Below are 20,408 nucleotides of genomic sequence, written 5' to 3'. Positions count from 1 at the left end.
AGACAGCTTTCTTTTAATTTCTCTCTAGCTAGCTTAAACTTGTCCATTTCTACTCACTGCACGCTTGGCAAAAAATTCACTTATTTTCTATATCCAAGTAACACTCTCCTTCATGTGGAAAAATTCACTGATCGAGCTGAGATTAAAGTACAAGCTTTCTTGTGGTTGAGAATTGTTGCCCAAGCTACAGGAGAGCAGGGCTGAAATCCTGGTTTGTACGTATCCGGTAAGACAAGTCTTTGTTCTTTGATTCATTATGAGATACACTCGTAAAGTAAGTCTGTCTGTTCCAGATTGACAGCTTTGCCTTGAACCACACATGAAAAGATGCACAGAGGGCTGGACTACCTGAAGGGAAAAAGGTGTAGGATGAGAAGTGAGAGCAGCAAAGCTTCAAAGCAGCTAGAAGGGAACTCTGCTCAGCAGGTTATGAGCATAACATGCCTGTCTCCTGTCCTTCAGACAGCCATGTACTTTTCACTGTCTGTCAGTGAAAGAAGCTGATTTTACACACCAGTTGAGCAGTAATAACTCTAATGACTATCAGAAATACTTCATACTTTCTTGCAACATTTTCAGGACTTCTCTGTCAGTTACTGATTACCCTGATCTTTTGTTGTAAATAGCTGGCCTGAATATAGCATTATATAGCTGGCAGATGACTTAACCTGTTGAAGCAGTGTTTTGGCTGTAGTACTATATCTGGCATAGCATGCAAGAAACTAAGCTGTGGCAGCCCAAGGCTGCGCCATCATTACCACTCACATCAGCTGCCAACATTAATTTTGATGAGGAAATCTTTGTATAAAAAATTTTTAGTCAGTGATATGTGTAGAATTCTAATCACAGTTTTGTGATTTGTCAGACAATTTCTACATGTGGCTATTGATGTTGCAACCACTTTCATTCCTGAATGCTTTTACAGATTTTAAATTGTAGTTTTAACCTGATTCTGTCTTGATATCTCTGCATTCTCACTGGTTCTAGACAGCTTGGTTTGTGATGCTTTCATATAAAATACAATAACAATATTTCACATGATTTTGTGTGCAAGCAGTGTTAACTGAGCTATATTTTGATTTCATTTACAAGAAGGATTAATAAAGTTCTACTCTAACTTCCTTTGGAGTTTGTATTCTTGTAGAAGTTGTGATACTTTATGTGCTAGGTATTTCTGGTTATTGTATTTTTAGGGTTTTATTAAGGCTGTAAAGTTCTGCCACAGCAGTAGCCACTATGGCCATTTCTGGCTTGTATAATCTTAATCAAAAAATGCTTGGACTGATATACTAGTTTATGTGATTAAAATACTGTCTCTCACAAGCTGAACTAATTTATTTTTATGGCTAATAGGTGTTTGGTAACACTGTATGCTTGTGTCTTTGTTAAATGGATACTTTGTTTAGCAGAACACGGGTGTTGCTTTATCCTCTGTACTGATGTACTCATAACCACAACTGCCATCACAGTATTTAACTTTCCATCATTAATTAAGGCTGAGTCATAAATGGGGAAGCTTACTTTAACTCCTGGGCATCCAGATGCATAGGGCAATCAAAACACCCATCCAAGCAGACAGCATTCTTCAGTATTTAGAAGTTTTAGTAGGACAGTCTGGACACCAGGCTGATGTGTGGACAGAGATAATCACAGCCCCCTGCACTGAGGTTTTCCATACTCCTCTTGAAGGCTTCATTGCCTGTGGTGGTGTTGTGTGACCTTCCCTCACATGCACCTCAGCAGAGCCTGTGTTTGAATGGCTCTGCTGCCCTGCAGAAAGAGACCTCTGTCCCCACAGACACAAATGACAGAAGGGTGGTGAGAGTCCTTCATCACAAGGCATGAGAGCTGCACCCAGAACTGAAGCACCTCAGAAATGTCATTCACTGGGTTACTGAGTCTTTCAGTGAAAATACAGTCCTCTTAGGTGTAATGAAATGTTTGTACACCTTTTTTATGTTCAGTGATAACATCATCATTTGACTACAAATATTTATGAAATGTGAAGCATAATAGTCTGTAGAAAAGATATTTTATCAGTTGTATCAGCACAAAAATTTTCTTAAGTGTATCATATACCTATGGATAAAATACTAGATAATACTACATTAATTTGGTGTTATAAATAGAATTAAATTTAGTGGAAATAAGAGAGTTCCCCAGTGAAGTTGACTTAATTTTTTTATAAATTAGTTATTAATCAGTTTTATATTTTTAGCTGTATGTCACTACTATTTAATTGCTCAGCGGAGGGAGGAGAAAGAGTCAAGTCTCGTGAGCAGGAATAGAACTTCTGCAGCATGCCATTGGAAAGTCAATTTTCCTGCAGCAAGAAGTAGCTCTTTTTTCTATAAATAACATTTATGTCTATAACTGATTCAACCTCCTGGATATAGGTGATGGGTAGGTTTAGTTATTGTGCTCGTGCAGGACAGCTGCACGACAGCACCGTGTTTGGGTTGCTGAGGTAACTGCAGACCCAGAGGTGGTACAGGTGCATCATGTCTGTGCATCATGCATCACTGCAGCATTCACTGAGCAACAGTGAATTTTAGCCCCTCTGAGAGGCCATAGTGGCTGTAGTCTTTCTCCAGCAGCAGCTGACATCATCAATTGACTTTCTTGGTAGTTTAACACTTTTTGTATTGGCCCCGCGAATATAACAGTTTATCGCTTTAAAGCCTCTGAGGTTGAAATTAAAGTTGAATGTATTTATTTATTTAATTTTTCAATTTGGACAGTTCCTTTTTGAGAGTGAAGGGTGAATTCCACTGTTTTGCCAAAAATATTATCAATGTAAATATCAGTAATTGAAATCTACCACAATTTCTTTGGGAGGGCTTATGGTTTGGACAGTGGGTGTGGAGCCTCTTGCTTTTCCATGAAACCTACCTTGTTTAGGGCAAATCATGAGCTCTCAATAATAGCCATTTGTTTAGGTTAAACAGAGTTTTGTAGGTTGTAGAATGACAGGTTGTAGGTCTCTAGCTGAGTCTGCTGCTCAAAATAGGATCAGACATGAGATCAGAACAGGTTGCTAAGGGCTTGATCATTCAACACCTCTGGGGATGGAGATGGCACAACCTATCCGGCTAGCCTGTCCTCATGCAGAAAGAAAATACTTATTTCTGCTTTAAGCAAGGTTGGGAAGGATTTCCTGTAGCTTCTCCCCCGACTGCTGTTGCATCAGGAGCCAGAACTGAGGCTGAAGGGGGAATTTTCTTTAGTTGCAGTAGAATTCTGCTGGGACTTTTGTGATGAAACTCTCAGTGACACACCAGGCTGGCATTCAGATGAACTGGGGGATAGAGAGGTGGGTTATATGAAAGAAAAGAGCAACTAAGTGGCAAGAGTCCAAAGACTGCAAGTCAGGACTTGCAGTCTTTGGAGCATTTCTCTGGGGCTATGTTTTAGCCTGTGCCTCATCTCCAGAGACCACCCCTCCTGGGAGTGTGTGAGACTTGGACGGAGAGGTCTGTGCTTTCCTCACTCTTGGTATAGATGCATTCACAGGTGGACATGGTAGAGAGGAAGTCCTGAAACTTTCCACGTTACCTTTTTGTAGACACTATTTCACTTTCTGCCTCATCCAGTTGAAGAGCAGCTTTTAGGCAGGTGGGAGATGTGTCTCCATGTCTTGCCTGGGACAGAGGCTGAGGGTGGCAGAGGTGAGGGTGCACTGGAAAGTGGTGGCAGTGACGAGGATGGCAGGCAGCCAGCCCCAGCAAGCACTGCTGCCTCTAGAGACTCGTGGCTGTGATCTGGTGCCTGTCCTGCTGAGAGGTGGCAGCACAGCCCTTGGCAGCTGCAGGACCCTTCTCTTGTTCCCAGCACTGCTGGCTGCCTGCTGAGCTTGCCTGGGTCACTGGCCCTGGCCATGGCCCCACACCGGTCTGCAGGGCATCTTCCTAGACATGGTCCTGCCCCTCTTGAGAGCGTGTCTCCCTCCAGAGAGGAGACAGGGTGGGGATTCACAAGCTATGCCAGCAGTAAAGTTCTCTGGAGCTTTGTGGGAAGGTGTTGACATCCTGTTGGTATTGCCAGCAGATGCCTCCAGTTATGGGCTGTGAGACCCCAGGTCTGTTTTTCATGGGGCATGGTCAGATAAGGGGCCATAGGCTCATGTGGGCCTGCAGGGATAGGAAACAGGATCCGTACATAAGGTGAGGGTTGATTCCTGCCTGCAGAAAAGAGGAAATTTGATCAGATTTCCTCCTTTGCAGCTGTTAAGAAGATGGAGGAGGGGGAATAGGACAGAGAGTGCACAATAGGCTATTTCTGAAATATGTTACTTTTTATATCAAAAATTAGTCTGCATTTTTTATTTTCCTCCATTGAATGTGCCATTTTATAGACCTTGGATGCATTAGAAGCACAAGCTATTGGCAATGGCTGTTAGCTTTCCTGCAGATTTTTCTTGGTTTGCCTTCTGGAAAAGCAGACGTATGGTGGAAGCTGCTGAATAGATCAGCTGAAGTGTTACCCTTGTTTTGACAGTGTAGTCTTAACTCTGCAGAAGCCCTGTCCAGGTCAGGAAGCTTGCTTTTCAAAGGCATTTGAATTATTGGCTTGATACAGTCTCACCATATTTTTTCAGTCCTCTCTTAATAGTGTTTCAAGTATTTCATTACCTTTAATACAAACTCTGGCTTTTCCCTTCAGATAACAGATTGTTTAGACAACCGTGAAATAAAGGAAGTATTTCATTACTTTGCCACTTTCCAAACCCTAGTATGTGCTATCTGTTCACTAATGCATACATTTGTGTGTTATTCTGGAAGGGGAAACTAGGGGTGAAATGTGTGCTTATCTCCAGCTAACACAATCCAAGATATCCTACAGTTTTAAAAGCTTGTATGAGCTATTCCAAACCAACCACATTAATGGCTGATGATGAGTGATTTGAAAAGGAGATTAAAGCACAGCCATTCAATACCAGAATGGGCACATATTCCTCTGAAACATTCTCCCCAACACCCTGCTGAGCTCCACACTGATGTGGTTCGGACACACTACAAAGGAGCAGCAAGCACTGCCTTGAGGAACTAGCACATACTTTTATTTCCACTGTGCTCACTCCATGCTGTGTTCCTCTCTCCAGGCCTCCCCAGTGGAACTGAATGCAGCTGACAGCCTGCAAGCCGAGCCCAGTCCCAGCAGTGTGACACCTGCCCCCCCAGAGTGCCCATCCCCAGGTGAGTGTGCTGCCTCCCCTCACCCTGCCCTTGCCCTTCCTCACCTATGGGCCGGGGTTGAGGCACACCCTGTGGCAGGAATCTGCTAAGAGCACCACCAGCAGCACCAACAGGACTCATTAGAAAATGCTGCAAATGTCAGTAATCTTAACATAAAATGAAATTGTACGCTGTCAGAACATTCACTGCAGCAGCCTCCCAAGGGATGTATTAGAACCCCTGTGGCAGGAGGTTTTTCCTGTGCAGCTGGACAGGGTGCTAAAGAATCTCCTCTGGCTCCCTTTCCCACAAGAGGTGGGACTAGATGGTCTATTGAGGTCCTTTCCAGCCTGGGCTGTTCTGTCATTCTGTAGTTGAAATGACACACCTGAGTGGTCCAGTTGTCCATCTGTGTGACTGAGAAGCCACTGTCACAGCATGCTGTAACCAGAAAGCAACAAGAGCAGAAGCTACCAGTCACTAATAGTTTCTGGCACATTTTTTCCCCCTCAAGACATTAAGGAATGGGGAGAAAGAGTAATAAGGGGCACTTCACTCCCTGTAGGGGCTTTAAATGGACAGTATTGTGCAGACTTCTAATTTTCTGCCTTAAAGCCTTTATGCATGATTCCTAATCTGAGGAAAGGAATTTGCTGGTAGAATTTTAAGCTGTTTTCCTCAAAAGTGTGTTTCTGAAACATTGTCTTTGAGTAGGCACTTTATTTGCTGTATGCTGTTATATTAAGTTCATGGTATTTTTTTGTTGTTCATTTTTTAAAATGTGTCTATTAAAGTTCAGCTTGGTTTATGTCAGTAAAAAGTACTATGTCAAGTAGGTGTTTAAATGAGATCACTGGCTGTAGTTGGTATGTAAGAATAATGCTCCTATTCGCTGAGGATAAGTGTGACTTAAACAATTGAGCTTTGCCCTCAAACATCAGTGAGGTACCATTCCCCAAAGATTAGAAGCACATGGGCTGTTAGCAAGGGTTCATTAGCTGCCTTAATTACTTTGGCTCCTAGATGCCAAAGTACATAGTTTAACAATTTTGAGTTGCATCTGGCAGGTAATGTAGAAGGTACAATCTTGTAATGAAATGACAAAATTCTCCTCTCAAGAGTCAACAGTGATGAGCTGGTGCTGTCTACAAATCACAAAGCCACCTTGGCTGCAGCTCCCCAGCTGTCAGAAATGCTAAACCTTAAGTACTGACAGCAAATTTTAATATTGTCTGGCAAGGAAAACTGACATAGCATTGCTAAAATTGAAATGATAAAGTAACATGGAGTTTTCATTATGTCTGCTTTGGAGGAATGGATGAGGTCCAAACTGTGTGAACTTCTTGTAAACAACTCATCTGCTGTTCAGTACAAGCCAAACACTTCCATGCTGTGGCCCCTGTGGCACTAATGGTGGGGAAACAACTCCAGAGGAGGGTGCATCTGCCTTGGCAGCAGCAGCTCTTGTCTCTGCTTGTCCACATTCTTTGTGGAGTTGTGAGCTGCATCTCTTTCTTAGCTTATTCTCCCAGCCTGTTAAAGAGGTGTACTCAGAAGCTGCCAATGCTGCTGTGGTGGAAAGGGGACAGGATCTGCAGTTTCTCCTGGAGGAGGTTGGAGACTTGTCTGGGTGCTTATTCAGTGCCTGAGATGCTGGTGACTGCTCTGCTTGCCGTGGTGGTATCAGCTATCAGCAGTTTAGCTGTCAAAGCTGTCGACCTGTGTGCTTCTAGGCTGTTCTCCCAGAAACCAGCATCAACTTGTTGGGTTTCTTTAAGAATTAGATGACAACTAGGTTATTCCAGTCCAAGGCTGCCTGTTAGCAGTTTGTTGTCTGATGCTTAACTGATTGTCAGTGGAAGTGGTAAGTTTAGTGAAAATAGGCAATATGAAATATCCTCCAGTGCTGATAGTGACACCAGGTCATATAGCTACTTATCTCTGTAACATCTTAGGGTAGGAGTCATCACATAAGGAAAGAGATCTTAGCTCAGTAGGCCCATTGTAGGTTACAGCTCATCTCAGCCAGAGGAGTGCCTGAAATAAAAGTTTGTGTGACTCTTTCACAAGGACTTCTTGTGTGTTTTGGTTGACCACGAAGGGTGTCCCATGATGCCCAAGTCAAGTGTAAGGGCATAAATTTTGATAGGTGAATTTCATTCTTTGAGTCTCATCTTCTCTGAGAGATTAATTTTTCCAGTGTTGAAGAAAAAATTTTCTTTTTTCAAAACATACAGTAAATGGGCTCACAGTACATCCAGTAAGAAACTGGATTGTAAGAAATAGGCATGTTTTATTTGAAAAAGTATCTTAACCTTGCAACACTATCTCTTATATGTCTGGATTGGGTTTAGATCAAAAGCAATTCAAGTCAACTGCAGCTTGTTCCAGCCCTGTTGTGAAGAGATTAGAATTTCTTCCCAGTCCTGTCCCTTCAGAGGAAAATGCTTCAAGCAAGAAAGATGTGAAGAAAGCTGAAACAGAGCAGCAGAAGGAAGCAGAGCTCCCTTCTACACAAGAGGTATATACAGGCAAGAAAAAGAGGGAGTGGAGGGAAAAAAAGAAAAAAGAAAGAGAAATCTCTTACATAGAAATGCTTATTGTGCAAATTGGTAATTTTCTCCATAAAATGTCACTTCAGGAGTTTGTTCAAAACATGACCCTGAAGGATGGTTTCAGCTGCCAAATCGTGTGGTCATCAGAGAGTTCCCCCTCAAAAGGAACTCCACAGTGCATGCCTGTAGCATTTGAACCTGTAAACTGGTGAGACTAGAAATGAGAAATTAACCTACAAACCCCAGTCCCACCACCTGTTGGGAGGGCAAGGTATCCAGGTGGTGCAGACAGTGGAACTTATCCTCTTAGTCCTCTAGAAGTGCTGAACAAGTGCTGGTGGTGGCAGAGGTAACAAACAGCTGTGACCATATTGCTCTTTCAGGTAAATCAGATGTTGGTTAGTCAGATGGTGATAGAGGATTGACTTTGCTGTGCAGGGCAGTGAGAATGTCAACAGGAAACAGTACCAGTTACTTACAGGACTTCAATACTGCAACTTCCTGTTGTCGTTCTGAAGATAGAGGCTTCATCTTTGATAATGTTGTTTCAGAAAATAAGTAGAAAGGGTTTCAGCTGACCTTTGATTGAACCTGTTCCTTTTTAAATGATGTTTTCTGCTCCCAAATGTCTGAACAGGTGATTAAAGCAAAAGCCCTGGAAGAAAAGGGGAGTGTAGTGCTGCCATTTTTAAAGAAACTACCAGAAACCAGCCAAGTTACTCTGCATAACTCTGGTCCACAAGGTGAGCAAAAAGCATTTGGAAAACTCAGCCAGACAGCAGCTGAATATGGGCATGTGGTGTTCAGGGAGAGGTGCCTAATCCATGACTTGGAGGGTTTTGGAGCTAAAACAGTAATTTTCTAATTTCGTTGACTGATATTGGTAGTGTGGCTTCTGTGATGAAAAGGATTCTTCTGGCTAGTCCTCTTAAACACAACAGCAGAAATTTGACACAGTAGAGGGAGAGCTCTATCTTGCATTTACCTGGCCTGGCACTAAAGGCTGTATTATGTTAATGAGTGTTACATACCACTGCTCACAGATGAAAACGCCTTAGCAATTGGCTTTATCTCACAATAAAATTTCTGGAGATAAATTCTGCACTCAGCTGCTCTTGTGGAGCTCCTCTTCATACAAGAACAATACACATATCTGACCACATCCTTGAATTTGACCACTGCCCAACACAAGTTGTCACAATGTCTTTTTCATTGCCTTCCTAACAAAGTTTTGCTTGAGACTGATAATGTTTAGTAGTTTGATTTTATATTACTTTTAAATATGCATAAATGTAGGTGTTGTGGAAGAAAAAGAGAAAAATCAACTGATGGTTTTTTCCCCATAAGAACATCCTAGCTTGTTAATCTATAGGTAATATACTGATTAGCCTAATGTTTTCAAGGTTAAAACTACTGAAGGTGGTCCAGTTTGAAAAAACTGAAGAGGGACTTTTTGCAAAGCCATGTAGTGATAGGACAAGGAACAAAAACTTTACCCTGAAAGAGGGTAGGTTTAGATTAGATATTAGGAAGAAGTTTTTTAAGATAATTTGCACAGAGAAGTTATAGGTGCCCCATCCCTGCAAGCCTTCAAAGCTAGTCTGGATGAAGCTTTGAGCAATCTGATCCAGTGGAAACTGTCCCAGTCCATGGCAGCGGGAATTGAAACTAGATGATCTTTAAGATTCATTCCAACCCAAACCACTCTATGGTTGTCTGAAAAGGAATGGAATTCTCACGTGTTTTTAGTGGGTAGCTGCTACCCAAGCAGACTTTGAGAACAATATCATTTTATGTTCAGCAAATCAAACCAAATAGCAAGTAAAAGGTTTTAGGTCTCTTGCCTTGTCAGTTTTCTGACTGGTGCTGAAACACTTGGCTGCTCTCTAGTGTTCACAGCATATAGAGCACTGAAAGGCTCACAAAATGCATTAAAACCTGTATCTGCAATAGGAATGACTGCAAGCACCGTGCAAAGACTCAAAAGGGTGGCTGCCCTTGCATCAGTGTCCTTGAGCTCTCACGTATGTTCAGGTGCCATGTTGCAGAAGCGTATTTAAATACACACAGTCCGTGTGATCTTCAAGTCCATTGTAAATTAACTGCCATGGACCAAAGCAGCTGTAGACAAATCCCTCTCATGGCCAAGGTGGCTGAGGTCTGAGAGTCTGTCATCACCTTTTCACCGCGCTGTTTCTTGTTTTGTCTCCGTGCCCTTGCCTGCAGAGCCGCCCCGCGGGGCCGTGGTTCCGCTTAGGGTCCGCAACCACTGGCGGCGCTCGCAGTTTTTCTCGCAGTCAGGTAAATGCGGCGTGGGAGCAGCTCCAGCCCTTCTGCTCCCCAGCCTCAGGTGTCTTCAGACACGGCGCTGGGTGAAAGCTGATCACCACGGGCACTTGTTCTACCTCTTGCTTTCGTAGAAAATATCTGTTCCTGCTGCACAGTTGACAAAGAGCTGTTGGGTTGCACATTATTGTGATGCTCTGGTTTCAGGCACCCAAAAGAAATCCCTTGCCTATAAATAACTTTTTCTTGATTTCTTTTAATTGGTCTAATTTTCAAAGACATTTGGATAGAAAATGGCAATGGTTCTCTTCGTAACTGTGGCTCTTGAGTAGTGTAGTCCCATCCTTTTAGCATTGCTGTACTTTTTCCTTCTTTGCACTGAATCACGAAGGGAAAAGTAGATCAAGGTAGGTAAGACTCAGTGTCTGTACACTGCTAACATCTGTGGCCAGAAGTAGATGGCATTAGCTAGTGGTAGAGTAGAACCTGATATTAGTTAATATTATGCTCCTTTAAACCCAGATAAAAAGTAGTTTTGTTGGTGATGGGTATAATCTGGTTTTCTGATTTATTTGCTTGCAATTAGTCCTTGCATTTGGTTGTGGGAGTAAATAGGAAACTAACATACAGATATAATGTAGATTTATTTACAGGCTGAGGAAATTTTGCTATGTTAAATTTAATCTCTCATTGTTCTGTTGTTTGTTTTTTTTTTAATAGCTGATTCTGATACTGGTGATAAATCAAATGTGAGTACCTTTTTTGCATTATTGTTTGGTTTTGTGATTTGTTTTTAGCAGAAATTTATGTTTTATGCAAACTCTCTTATAACATCCCTAAATCAGAATGAGAATTTTTTCTCATGGACACATAAGAGGAAAAGTACAACCCAAATCAAAGCATTGTCTGAATCTGGAATTAATGTATTCTCCTCTCATCTGGAGCTAACTGTAAAGTATTTGGTTGCTGGAGCCACTAAAGCTTCACAATCTCTAAATAATATGTAATTCTAAATTATCCATTGTATTTTAAATGCATAGAAATGAAAGGACTTCACAATTCTACTGTTTCCTCAATGAAACAAAAAAACCCAACATACCACAAATGCTACTCTGAAGTACATAGTATTTCACATTCTGTTTGTCATAAAGAAATAAACATCATTTCTTCCTATGAGATTCAAACACTACTTGTAGTGGAAGGGATATGGCACGAAGTATCTAAAGTTGCCCTTGGTTATAAAGATTTTAAACATAGCATGTAATAGGATCCTTAGTGAAGCCTGAGGATTTATTTTATCATGAATAAAAATTCAAAGCAAGGCTATAGGCTGTTGTGCTGGCAGACATAAAATGAGAGAATATTTTTTGTAACCTAAGATTGCTTTTCATGTTGTAAAGAAGGTTATAGAGAAGCAAAATATGTGTGTTCTTTAAATTTGAGTCCCTGGAGGTGACTCTGTTCAGTAATGCTTAGAGCTTTCTTTAAGACCTTTTCCCCCCCTTCACCTGAAGTTTCCCAAGACTTTCTTTGCAAACCAAATAATTATTTTATCATGTGGCTACAAATGGGCAATCCCAAGTGTCAGTGAAGCTAAGAATATTGTTTGTTAACTGAGAGAACCTGTACCTAGTTCCCAGTTTCCCACTGTAACATCATTGGCAGGACTTAATCAGGCCCAGTGCAGTTTTCTCTGGCAGCCATCTGAAGTGTAGTGTCACAGTCTAATAGCTTGGTTTTCCTTCTTGTAAGCGGTTCAATTTTTGGTCCTGGGATCCAGAAGAAGAGCGAAAGCGCCAGGAAAGGTGGCAGCATGAGCAAGAACGCTTACTTCAGGTAAGGAAGAAACTCTATGTCTTCCACTGTGTGGTTCAGCTGTTGAATTGTTCTTTTGGACAAAAGTTGTGCATTTTGTGTCATGTTGTCCACATCCTCTGTGGATGCTTGAGCAAATTCTGTTTGCTCTAGTTGAGTGATAAATGAGAACCACACACGTTCTGTGTGGTTTAGGCACTCTCATGTCTCCCTTCCCCACTCCATGGAAAGATCAAAAAGACTTGGTCCACTGCAGAGTTAAACCAAATATGTTGGTCCTCAATTATATTTAAATTATGCTGAGCATCAACTGCAAAACTCTTAATTACTTGGAGCCTCTTTGTCAAGACTGACAAATTTGCTGACCCTGATGCCTCTTCTTTAATCCTTCTTTAAAATTATGGTCGTAATAGCTTTTCATAGGATTCTGCTTTGTTCACAGGTTCTTCTTGGAAAATACCAAGCTAAACTTGGACATGAAATGACTTGGGTTTGAGGGGGTTTTGTAAGAGAAGGAAACATCTTCAAGACAACCATTAGTTTTGCCTGGTGGTACAGTGAACTCTGAAAGTTCTAGATTTGTGTCCTAGTTGGAAGAAATGCAGTGGACATGAGAATCTCCCAGTTAGTCAGGAGTGTCTTTTGAAACTGTGACTAGCTTTGATCCCAAAGAAATCACATCTTTGTTCCATCTAACAGGAAAGCAAATAACTGTCCAGGGATGGAGAATAATAAAATCTTTTAATCCTTTAAGAAGGACTTGTGTATCTCTATGCTTTCTTGAGATCATCTATTTTGCACATATTAAAACAGTGTAAAATTCTCATAATAATTTTTCTGGCACATGGAGGTACTCTCTCAATAGTAAATACTTGTTTTCTGGATTAGGCAGATGTGGTTACTGAACTGAACAGATGTTGGAACTGGTGCAAGAGGGAAATGGAAGTCACCATTCCTCTCCATATTCAAATGAGAAGCTCTGGCAAACAATTTTAAACACCTCTTTGAGATAATTTTTTGTGCAAAGCTCTGTGAAAACCATTCTTAAGAAATCATCCCTTCAAGGGAGAAAATAAGCTATTTAGCTAATTATAATCTTACTCTCTTCAAAGCTGTGCACACTATTTATCTCTTAAACTTGCATAGTTCATCATTCATCGTTCATTAAATTGTATTGGCATATCTCTTAAATTAGTCCTATTGGCATATCTCTTAAATTAGTCCCGGTATCTGCAAAACCTGCTTATTTATATGCTACTTTGCTGAAGTTTTTAATGTACAACCATTGTCTCAGTGTTTCGGGCTCTGTGAAACATTTTTGAAACTTAATACAGTAAGACACACAAGAAATTATTAATATTTTTGAGTATAAACTTAATTTCTGACCAATGATTTTTAAAATTCTAAGAAATTAAACTACTTCTAATGTGTCAAAAATTCCTTGAAGTTTGAAGGTGTTAAATGTAAGTCCTAGAAAAAAATGGGCAAAGTGGAAAAGAAGCTTTTTTTTTTTTGACACCCGTGGACATTGCCAATTTTTATCCTTTTATTTAATCCTATTTCTTATTAAATCACTCTTAACAAATTCATTTTTGCTGTGGAGATACGACAGAATTTACTCTTAACAGTGAGTGCTCTGAATTTATCTGCATTTGTGTCCATGTACAGGAGAAGTATCAGAAGGAGCAGTACAAGCTGAAAGAGGAATGGGAAAAGGCCCAGAGAGAAGTTGAAGAGGAGGAGCGTAGATACTATGAGGAGGTATAAGGCTCAAAGAGGAGGTTGTTTTGGGGTTTTTTTTTTTTGTATTTAAATGCAACCCTCTTTTGGATGCAAAAACAACACAAAAATCATCCCATACCTAGATTAATTAATGAAAATCCTCTTCAAGGCTAAATTCCGAGGAGGACTGTTTCACTTAAACACTGTCATAGATGTTGAGGAAGAATATTTAAATATTTGGACATGTATCCTCAGCACCTCCGCATAGGTGGAGGTGTCTAATTGCTGTGTAAGTCTGGGTGAGTCAGTACAGCTGTGTCTGGGCATGCCCAGACTTCCCTGCAGGGGCAGAGCCCTGTGTATTTTGGCATATACTTGGTGCCTAGACTTGGTGGAACTCCAGGTGGAATTGTTGTCTTGCCTTGGATTTGATCATGGAGGAATTTTGAAACCAGCCTTAAAAAAATCCACAGGAGATGTTCAAAGTGTGCAGTTGTGGAATATTACAATCTAGAAGATAGTGGTTTTCTTCTGTTGTATGTGGGCCATTATTAAAGGAAACTGGAAAATGTTTATAAGTTTGTATATGTATTATGTAAATGTATGGTTTCTCATCTGTGCTTGAGGGACATACTTGTGGTCTAAACAAGAATTTTTTTCAACTTTCAGAATAAGTTTCTCATGTACCAAGGGTAATTTCATACTTTCATATTAAACTTAATATACTTGTGCTCTGCAAAACAATAGTTCCATGCAAGTGAAATATTCTTTCCTGGTTTGGAAATTCCATCTCAATGATAAAAGGAATGGAAGTACAAAACCTTGAAGCAAATTAAAAATTGAGGTGTTACCATTTTTCTTGGTACCACAAGTCCTTATCTGGCCATCTAAATTTGGCATATAGCCAAATCTTATTTTTCTTATGTTTCATAAGCTCACTGTTTACATTCTGTATTTTTAACCCCCACTCTCTTGTGATCCTGTTTCTTCAGGAACGAAAGATAATTGAGGATACTGTAGTTCCATTCATTGTTTCTTCAAACTCTGCTGAGCTCCTCTCCTCTTCTTCCTCTACCACTGAAGGAAACAAGACAGTGGTGAGTTTCTCATGGAGTAGTAAGGCACTGAAGAGTAAGCCATCTTTAGTGCAAAGTTTAATCCTTTGCTAAAGGCTGTCAAAGTCCGGGAGCAGTAAGGGTAAGGGTATTCACTGGGTCCCATCTCTAACTGGTGATGCCTCAGAGTGCTGTAATGTACAGATTTTCACTGAATAGCTGTATTCCTAAGGAAACTGCTACCATCCCTTTTTTAACTAGAGCAGAGAATGATTCTTTGTCTGCAACTGCTCTGTTCCTTAACCAGTGCTGTGAAGGGTTAATTATCTTCAAAAGCCAACAAAATTTTAAGTGGTTTCCCTGAATACAAAACCGTGAGTGTAAAATAGTGCTTTTTTAATATATCTCAGATAAGACTGAATCCTACCTCCCCAGTTTTCCTCCTTTTCTCTACCATTATCCCTCCTAGAAGGCAGCAAAACAAACAGAGGAATGTTTACTCTCTGTGTTTGTTTGGCTTTTTTTTTCACTCATACAGCAAAAAATGTTTAATTCAATGCATCTAGCATCTGATTAAGTTAGTGTTTGCAGAGATCAGGGAATGACACCCCCGGTGAGATCACAGTTGAGTAAATGTGGGATTCACAGATGTAATTTCTTTTGCCTAAGGCACCTGCATCCAGTCATCTGCCTTTTTCCATTGAACTTCAGGATTAGGAGTACTTCTATCCATTGATTCTCCTCTCACTCTTCCTGCCCCCCTGTTCTCACTCATCCCTGTACAAAGACATCTGCCATGGCAAATTTTCCACATGGCTGTGTAGCAGTAACTTTCTTGCTGGAGCTGCTTATGCCACAGTCAGGACACTGCCTGCACCCAGAAGCAAAGGATCTCATGCCATTGCTTCTTCAAGCTCCACAAGTGAGGTATGAACCACTCCTGTACCACTTTGGAAGTAGTACTGGCATTGCCCTTTGAGTATGCCCAGTGCATGTGAGTAATACTTTGCTCCTAGGCAGTGACAGCAAGCTGAGGTCATTCACAAAGTCCTCACAAGTCCAATGGGAGACTGTCTAGACTCTCAAAATAATTCAAGGATTTCTGCCAAAGATTATGTAACGGGAAGTTTTAATTTGCCGTCCTTAGCACCATAATTGGTACCTAATTTATTTCATGCTCAGCTTAGTCCAACCAGTTGTTGTTTCAGCTAAAGTCTTAATTAAATCCAAAGTTAGCCTTACCAGGGTCAAATGGTTCTACTGTATAAATGTGAGATGTTCTTTTTGGTAATAAGGTGTGTCTACACGATGTATCTAGGGGCAGCCTGTACTTTTCCCATGTGTGCACCAATGCCAAATTCAAAGGGAGATCCTTGTTCCCTCTTCATCTGTCTTCTAGAACTCAACTGATTCAAACAGCTGTCCAGGGGAAGGCAAGCAAAAAGAAGTTACAAAGCAGAAAAAGCTGCTCTGGGAGCAGGACAGTATGTTATCTCTGAAAAGCAAGGAAAGTGAACTCTGGCAAGAAAAGAGGAGGTATGTATTAACCCTAAGCATTTCATAACCCTGTGGAGCTTTGTGTTCTGTTGGCTTCTGGGATATCACATGTGCCCACAATTGATGCTGGAGCATCAGTACTTGGTGGTCTCTGTACAATGTATCCTGACCAGTATTCACTGGTCCCACACACAGATGCACATGTGGCAGTGCACAGTGCTAGTTGTGCATATCAGAAGGCTTGTCTTTTCCTTGTATGGCTTTGCAAAGAGACTGTCACAGCAACCAGATTAGACCTTAGACAGCTCAGACATCTGTGTACATCACTGCGCTGTGTCTTGTTCACATTTCACAAGCCATCTGAAGGACTAAAGGAGCAGTAGCTGTTTTCACTCAGAACCTGTGTGAAATTGCCTGGCTGTCTCAGAAATGCCATACCCAATCTTGCCAGGGGGTGTTTGAAGTCCTGGACTTTGCTCAACTGCTAATTAACAGGTTTCACAAAAGAGAAGAGGCATCTGATGATGCTGAGCAGTGTATAGAGAACATGGATTAAAGCTTTTTTTCTGTCAAAGAAGCCCTTTTCTACAAATCCAAAATGATCTTCAGCACATCTAAGTGGCAGTTTGAGGTAAGCAGGAAGGCTTGGACTGTTTGGAGACAAACTTGTTAATTCATCAAAGTTTTTTCATTGCTTTGTCATTGCAAAATTGACACGATAACTAAAATCTTCTTTGTAAAAAATAGACTGATATTCAAAAGTCTGATTTAGCCATTATGTTCTAGGTGACACTTCTTCTGGCTTTATTTATACAATGCGACTTATTTTTATTGGCAGTGGAAATAAAGTGCTCTCAGGATACCCAGGGGCTGGTGTCCTGAAAGGAGGAAGTGAGCAGGAGCACCACATGCCGGTGATGGAGCGCAGCTCACCTGCCAGACTGAACCTGCCACTGGCTCAGGATGACAGTAAGACTCTTCCTGTGCATATGTTCTTCTCCAGATAGAAATCAGGCAGGAAGCTAACTCAAACAACTTTGGACAGTACACATATATCTTCAAAACTGGAATGTCTCAGAATAAAAATTTATTTTATATTAGCAAGGATAAATATGTTGAGGTGAAATGTAAACTCCTCTTGTTTTCATCAGAGATGACAGTTTCTGCAGCAGGTATCTCGTTTATAGGCCTGCATGTTCACATTAGCAATTAAAAGGATTATCTTCCATCTTTTACATAATGTTACATACATATAGGATTTGTCTTGATACAGAGAGCACATTTCCAACACTTATTTTGTGTTTTTATAGCTAATTAGATTTTTCATGTCCATTTCAGTCCAGTCAAAATCACGACATGTAATATGTAACCTTTTCAAACCAAGCCTAAAGCGATGTCTTCCTCAATTTTTTCATTAGCAATGTCTAATGACATTTAAAGTTAATTTATTTTTTTAGCTCCCATAAGTATTGATGTTTTTGAAGGAAGGAATTTCCCCAAAGCATTGCTGTCATGAGAGTCCCCCTAAAAAAAGGGCAAATTCATGAATTTAGTATCATTATCTATCTAATACAAGTGGTCAGTGGAAAGTAAATAAGTAGAACTAAAGACAGAAAGTGAATGCAAATTCTGAAATCAAGTTTTAGATTTTTGTTTTCAAATCAGCATAAAAAAACATTATTCTAAAAAATTAAGTGTCTGTGGATGGAGAGGTTTTCAGTGTTATTACTTGTTCCAAATGCAAATTCAGCCTATTAAACTTAGTAGGTTTGTTTTCTTTGTCTCAGTTTTATTGTATTCCTAGTGCTTTGATAAAAGTTGCACAAAGAAAGAAAGAAAGCAGAATGTATATTATCCAGCAATGCAGCCTTGGGGATTTGTAGTAGCAATTAAGCAAATGTAACAGGTTTGCAATTTAAAACTACATCTGCTAATAACCCTGCTTCAGGGTTTTCTTAGGTTCTTTTCAACAATTTGGTCCTCTGCAAGTATTCTGACAGCTCCTTTCTTTCCTCTTAAAGCATCCCATCCTTGCTCCTTCCTTAAGCCCTTAAATAATCAAGTGTGTGGATTTATTGTCTTGATATCAAAATAGGTAGCAGGCCTTTCATAGGCCCCAGCAAAGTTTTCATTCTCTAAACCAGATGGTTGGCACATGGCAGGGTAAGGCTTCCCTCCAGCTGTGAGCCACAAAATTCATCCTGCAGGGTCCAGGTAATGCACTGTTTCTCAAAGACAGGATGGCTGGCTGCCTGGGCACCTCACAGGTTGTTGCTTTTTGCTGTTGCAGTCACTGAGCCATCCGAAGCACAGAAGAAAATGACAAAGGAATTACTGTTCATCAGTAGATTTATGGAGAGCAGTGACTATACCACCATCCCCTTAGCTCTTGCTATTGAGAAGTTTGGATCCTCCAGCACCACAGAAGTTTCAGTGTCTCTGCTGCTTACTTCATTACAGCAGTACAGTATTTTCCCAAGTGTTTGTGGATGGCTGTTTGACCTTGCCCTTTCCCCCTTCAGAAATACATTCAGCAGCAGGGTAGATCATGTGTATGTGAGGGTAATGCTAAGGAATGATGTTCCATAGAGGTCTCCTGATATAGCAAAACCTGTCTCTGACTTTGTGGGCATTTCTGAGAAGTTTCTTTTAATGAACAGTACATCTCTCTCCTTTGTTGTTGCCCACAATCCATGATGGTTTAAAATACTGACAAAAGCATTTTGCCTCAAATACTGAGTTTTCCCCACCTCTGGCTGCAGATGTCTCCTGGAATCAGCAGTTGCTGACGAAGCGATCTCCACAGTGCACAGAGGACACTCGGCAGAGACCGTTCCTGGGCCAGACTGTGGGACAGCAACCAAGCTCTGCAGGGGAAGCAAGGAGGTGAGAACATAAAGGTTATTGAGGAGATTGAAAAGTCCTACTTGCTCTGTTCTCCCTTATACTCCTGCTCAGCATCCTGTATTGGTTGGGTTTGATGAGTCCTGCAGTGTGAAGACACCTTTCATTTCTGGCTTTCCCACAGAGGCTGTTAACATTTATCTACTTGATTTCTCATTACAGGCACCACGGTTACTAATTTCAGGAAGGAGCACACCCCCTGCATGCCTCCTACTTCTTTCTCTGTAGTTCTTTCAGCACATATCTGCATAACTTTTCATGTGCTTAATTTGTTTTAATTGTCTGAGACAAACATTTATAGCTAATAAGTAGCTAAATATGAGGGTGGTAATGTCAGGTTATATCTGCCTCTGGTATCCAAGAGCTTCATTCTCGATCTTCCAAACAAATATTGATTGCTACTTTTCTAGTCCTTTAAAGATTATGCCTTTTAAAAGAAGATACATATAGAGTAGTATTTGCCTTCTGCTGTAAATTTTGTTGAGGTCTTTTTCTTTGCTGCTTTGCCTGTGCTTTTTGAGTAAGCCTTACTGAATGGTAAGACCAGTTCTTGTGGTAAATAAGGAATCTGTTTGCCTGGTATTTACAAAAAGAAGCTGTGCAATGAGAAAGGAACATCTGTTTTCATTAGCATGTATATGAGCACAGTCTTCTGCAGAACCTGCTACCTCTATTAAGGTTGTATCCAGTCAAAACTAATGTAGATTGAGGTTTGATTACCTGTTCCTCATTATAAACTGCTTGTGTGTATGTCTGAGAAAATGGTTATTTAATCTGTAAACCATTTTAAGCAATTACAGTTTGGATCAGTCCTATGATTTCTGATAACAAAAACCATGGTTTTGATCACCAAGCTCTTTCAGAGTAGCATAGATACAAAATAACCATTAACCAAATAAACTCTTTCCATGTGGGTAGCTTCCTTTTTGCTCAGTAAAGAACCAACAGAGAGTGTGGTGTGGTGTGGCTTGGCTTAACCCTCCTTCATCATGGTGGGAGCTCTGGTGGGTTGGTGGGGTGGGAAGGAGTCTCCACAAGGCTGATTACTGTATGAGTTACCTGATTGCACAGCAGTGAGCAGACTGACTCAGAACCAAAAATTCTGATATTCACTAACTGGAATTTCTCCATACACACCTTGTTTTTATTTGTTGTTCAGCTGTAGTAATGCATCTTCTCTGCTGTATTTTAGGGCAGGATATCATGAGAATTTCCGATCTGGGCCATCATCTCCCTGCTCTCCTGCTCTCAGTCAGTCACCCAACAGGTACTAAAGGTCAATAAGGCATTTTGCAGACCAAACACATCTTGCAGTTGCCAGAGTGAAAATCACATTAGTATTATGTGGATGCACTATTAAGTCTACTAAATGTTGCAATTCATAGCTGTCCATGGGACAA

At 40.7% G+C, this 20,408-nt stretch overlaps 1 protein-coding gene across 7 annotated transcripts in view; it reads left to right on the top strand.

The window, feature by feature from the left end:
• Positions 1-20,408, top strand: part of LIMCH1 (LIM and calponin homology domains 1) — a 175,205-nt gene that overhangs the window by 145,822 nt on the left and 8,975 nt on the right. For all 7 annotated transcript variants that reach the window (XM_039698756.1, XM_039698757.1, XM_039698755.1 and 4 more), the window contains 11 exons: positions 5,102-5,195; positions 7,529-7,695; positions 8,367-8,472; positions 10,736-10,764; positions 11,768-11,851; positions 13,499-13,591; positions 14,545-14,649; positions 16,007-16,143; positions 16,943-17,073; positions 18,867-18,990; positions 20,201-20,275. In XM_039698756.1, the coding sequence (XP_039554690.1) occupies positions 5,102-5,195; positions 7,529-7,695; positions 8,367-8,472; positions 10,736-10,764; positions 11,768-11,851; positions 13,499-13,591; positions 14,545-14,649; positions 16,007-16,143; positions 16,943-17,073; positions 18,867-18,990; positions 20,201-20,275 (1,145 nt within the window). The remainder of the gene's footprint in view (positions 1-5,101; positions 5,196-7,528; positions 7,696-8,366; positions 8,473-10,735; positions 10,765-11,767; positions 11,852-13,498; positions 13,592-14,544; positions 14,650-16,006; positions 16,144-16,942; positions 17,074-18,866; positions 18,991-20,200; positions 20,276-20,408) is intronic.

The sequence above is a fragment of the Passer montanus genome, unplaced genomic scaffold (assembly GCF_014805655.1).
Source record: "Passer montanus isolate IOZ18808 unplaced genomic scaffold, ASM1480565v1 scaffold13, whole genome shotgun sequence".
Classification (NCBI taxonomy): Eukaryota; Metazoa; Chordata; class Aves; order Passeriformes; family Passeridae; genus Passer; species Passer montanus.
Note: the sequence above shows the minus strand (reverse complement) of the source record. Positions and strands in the feature narration are given on the sequence as shown.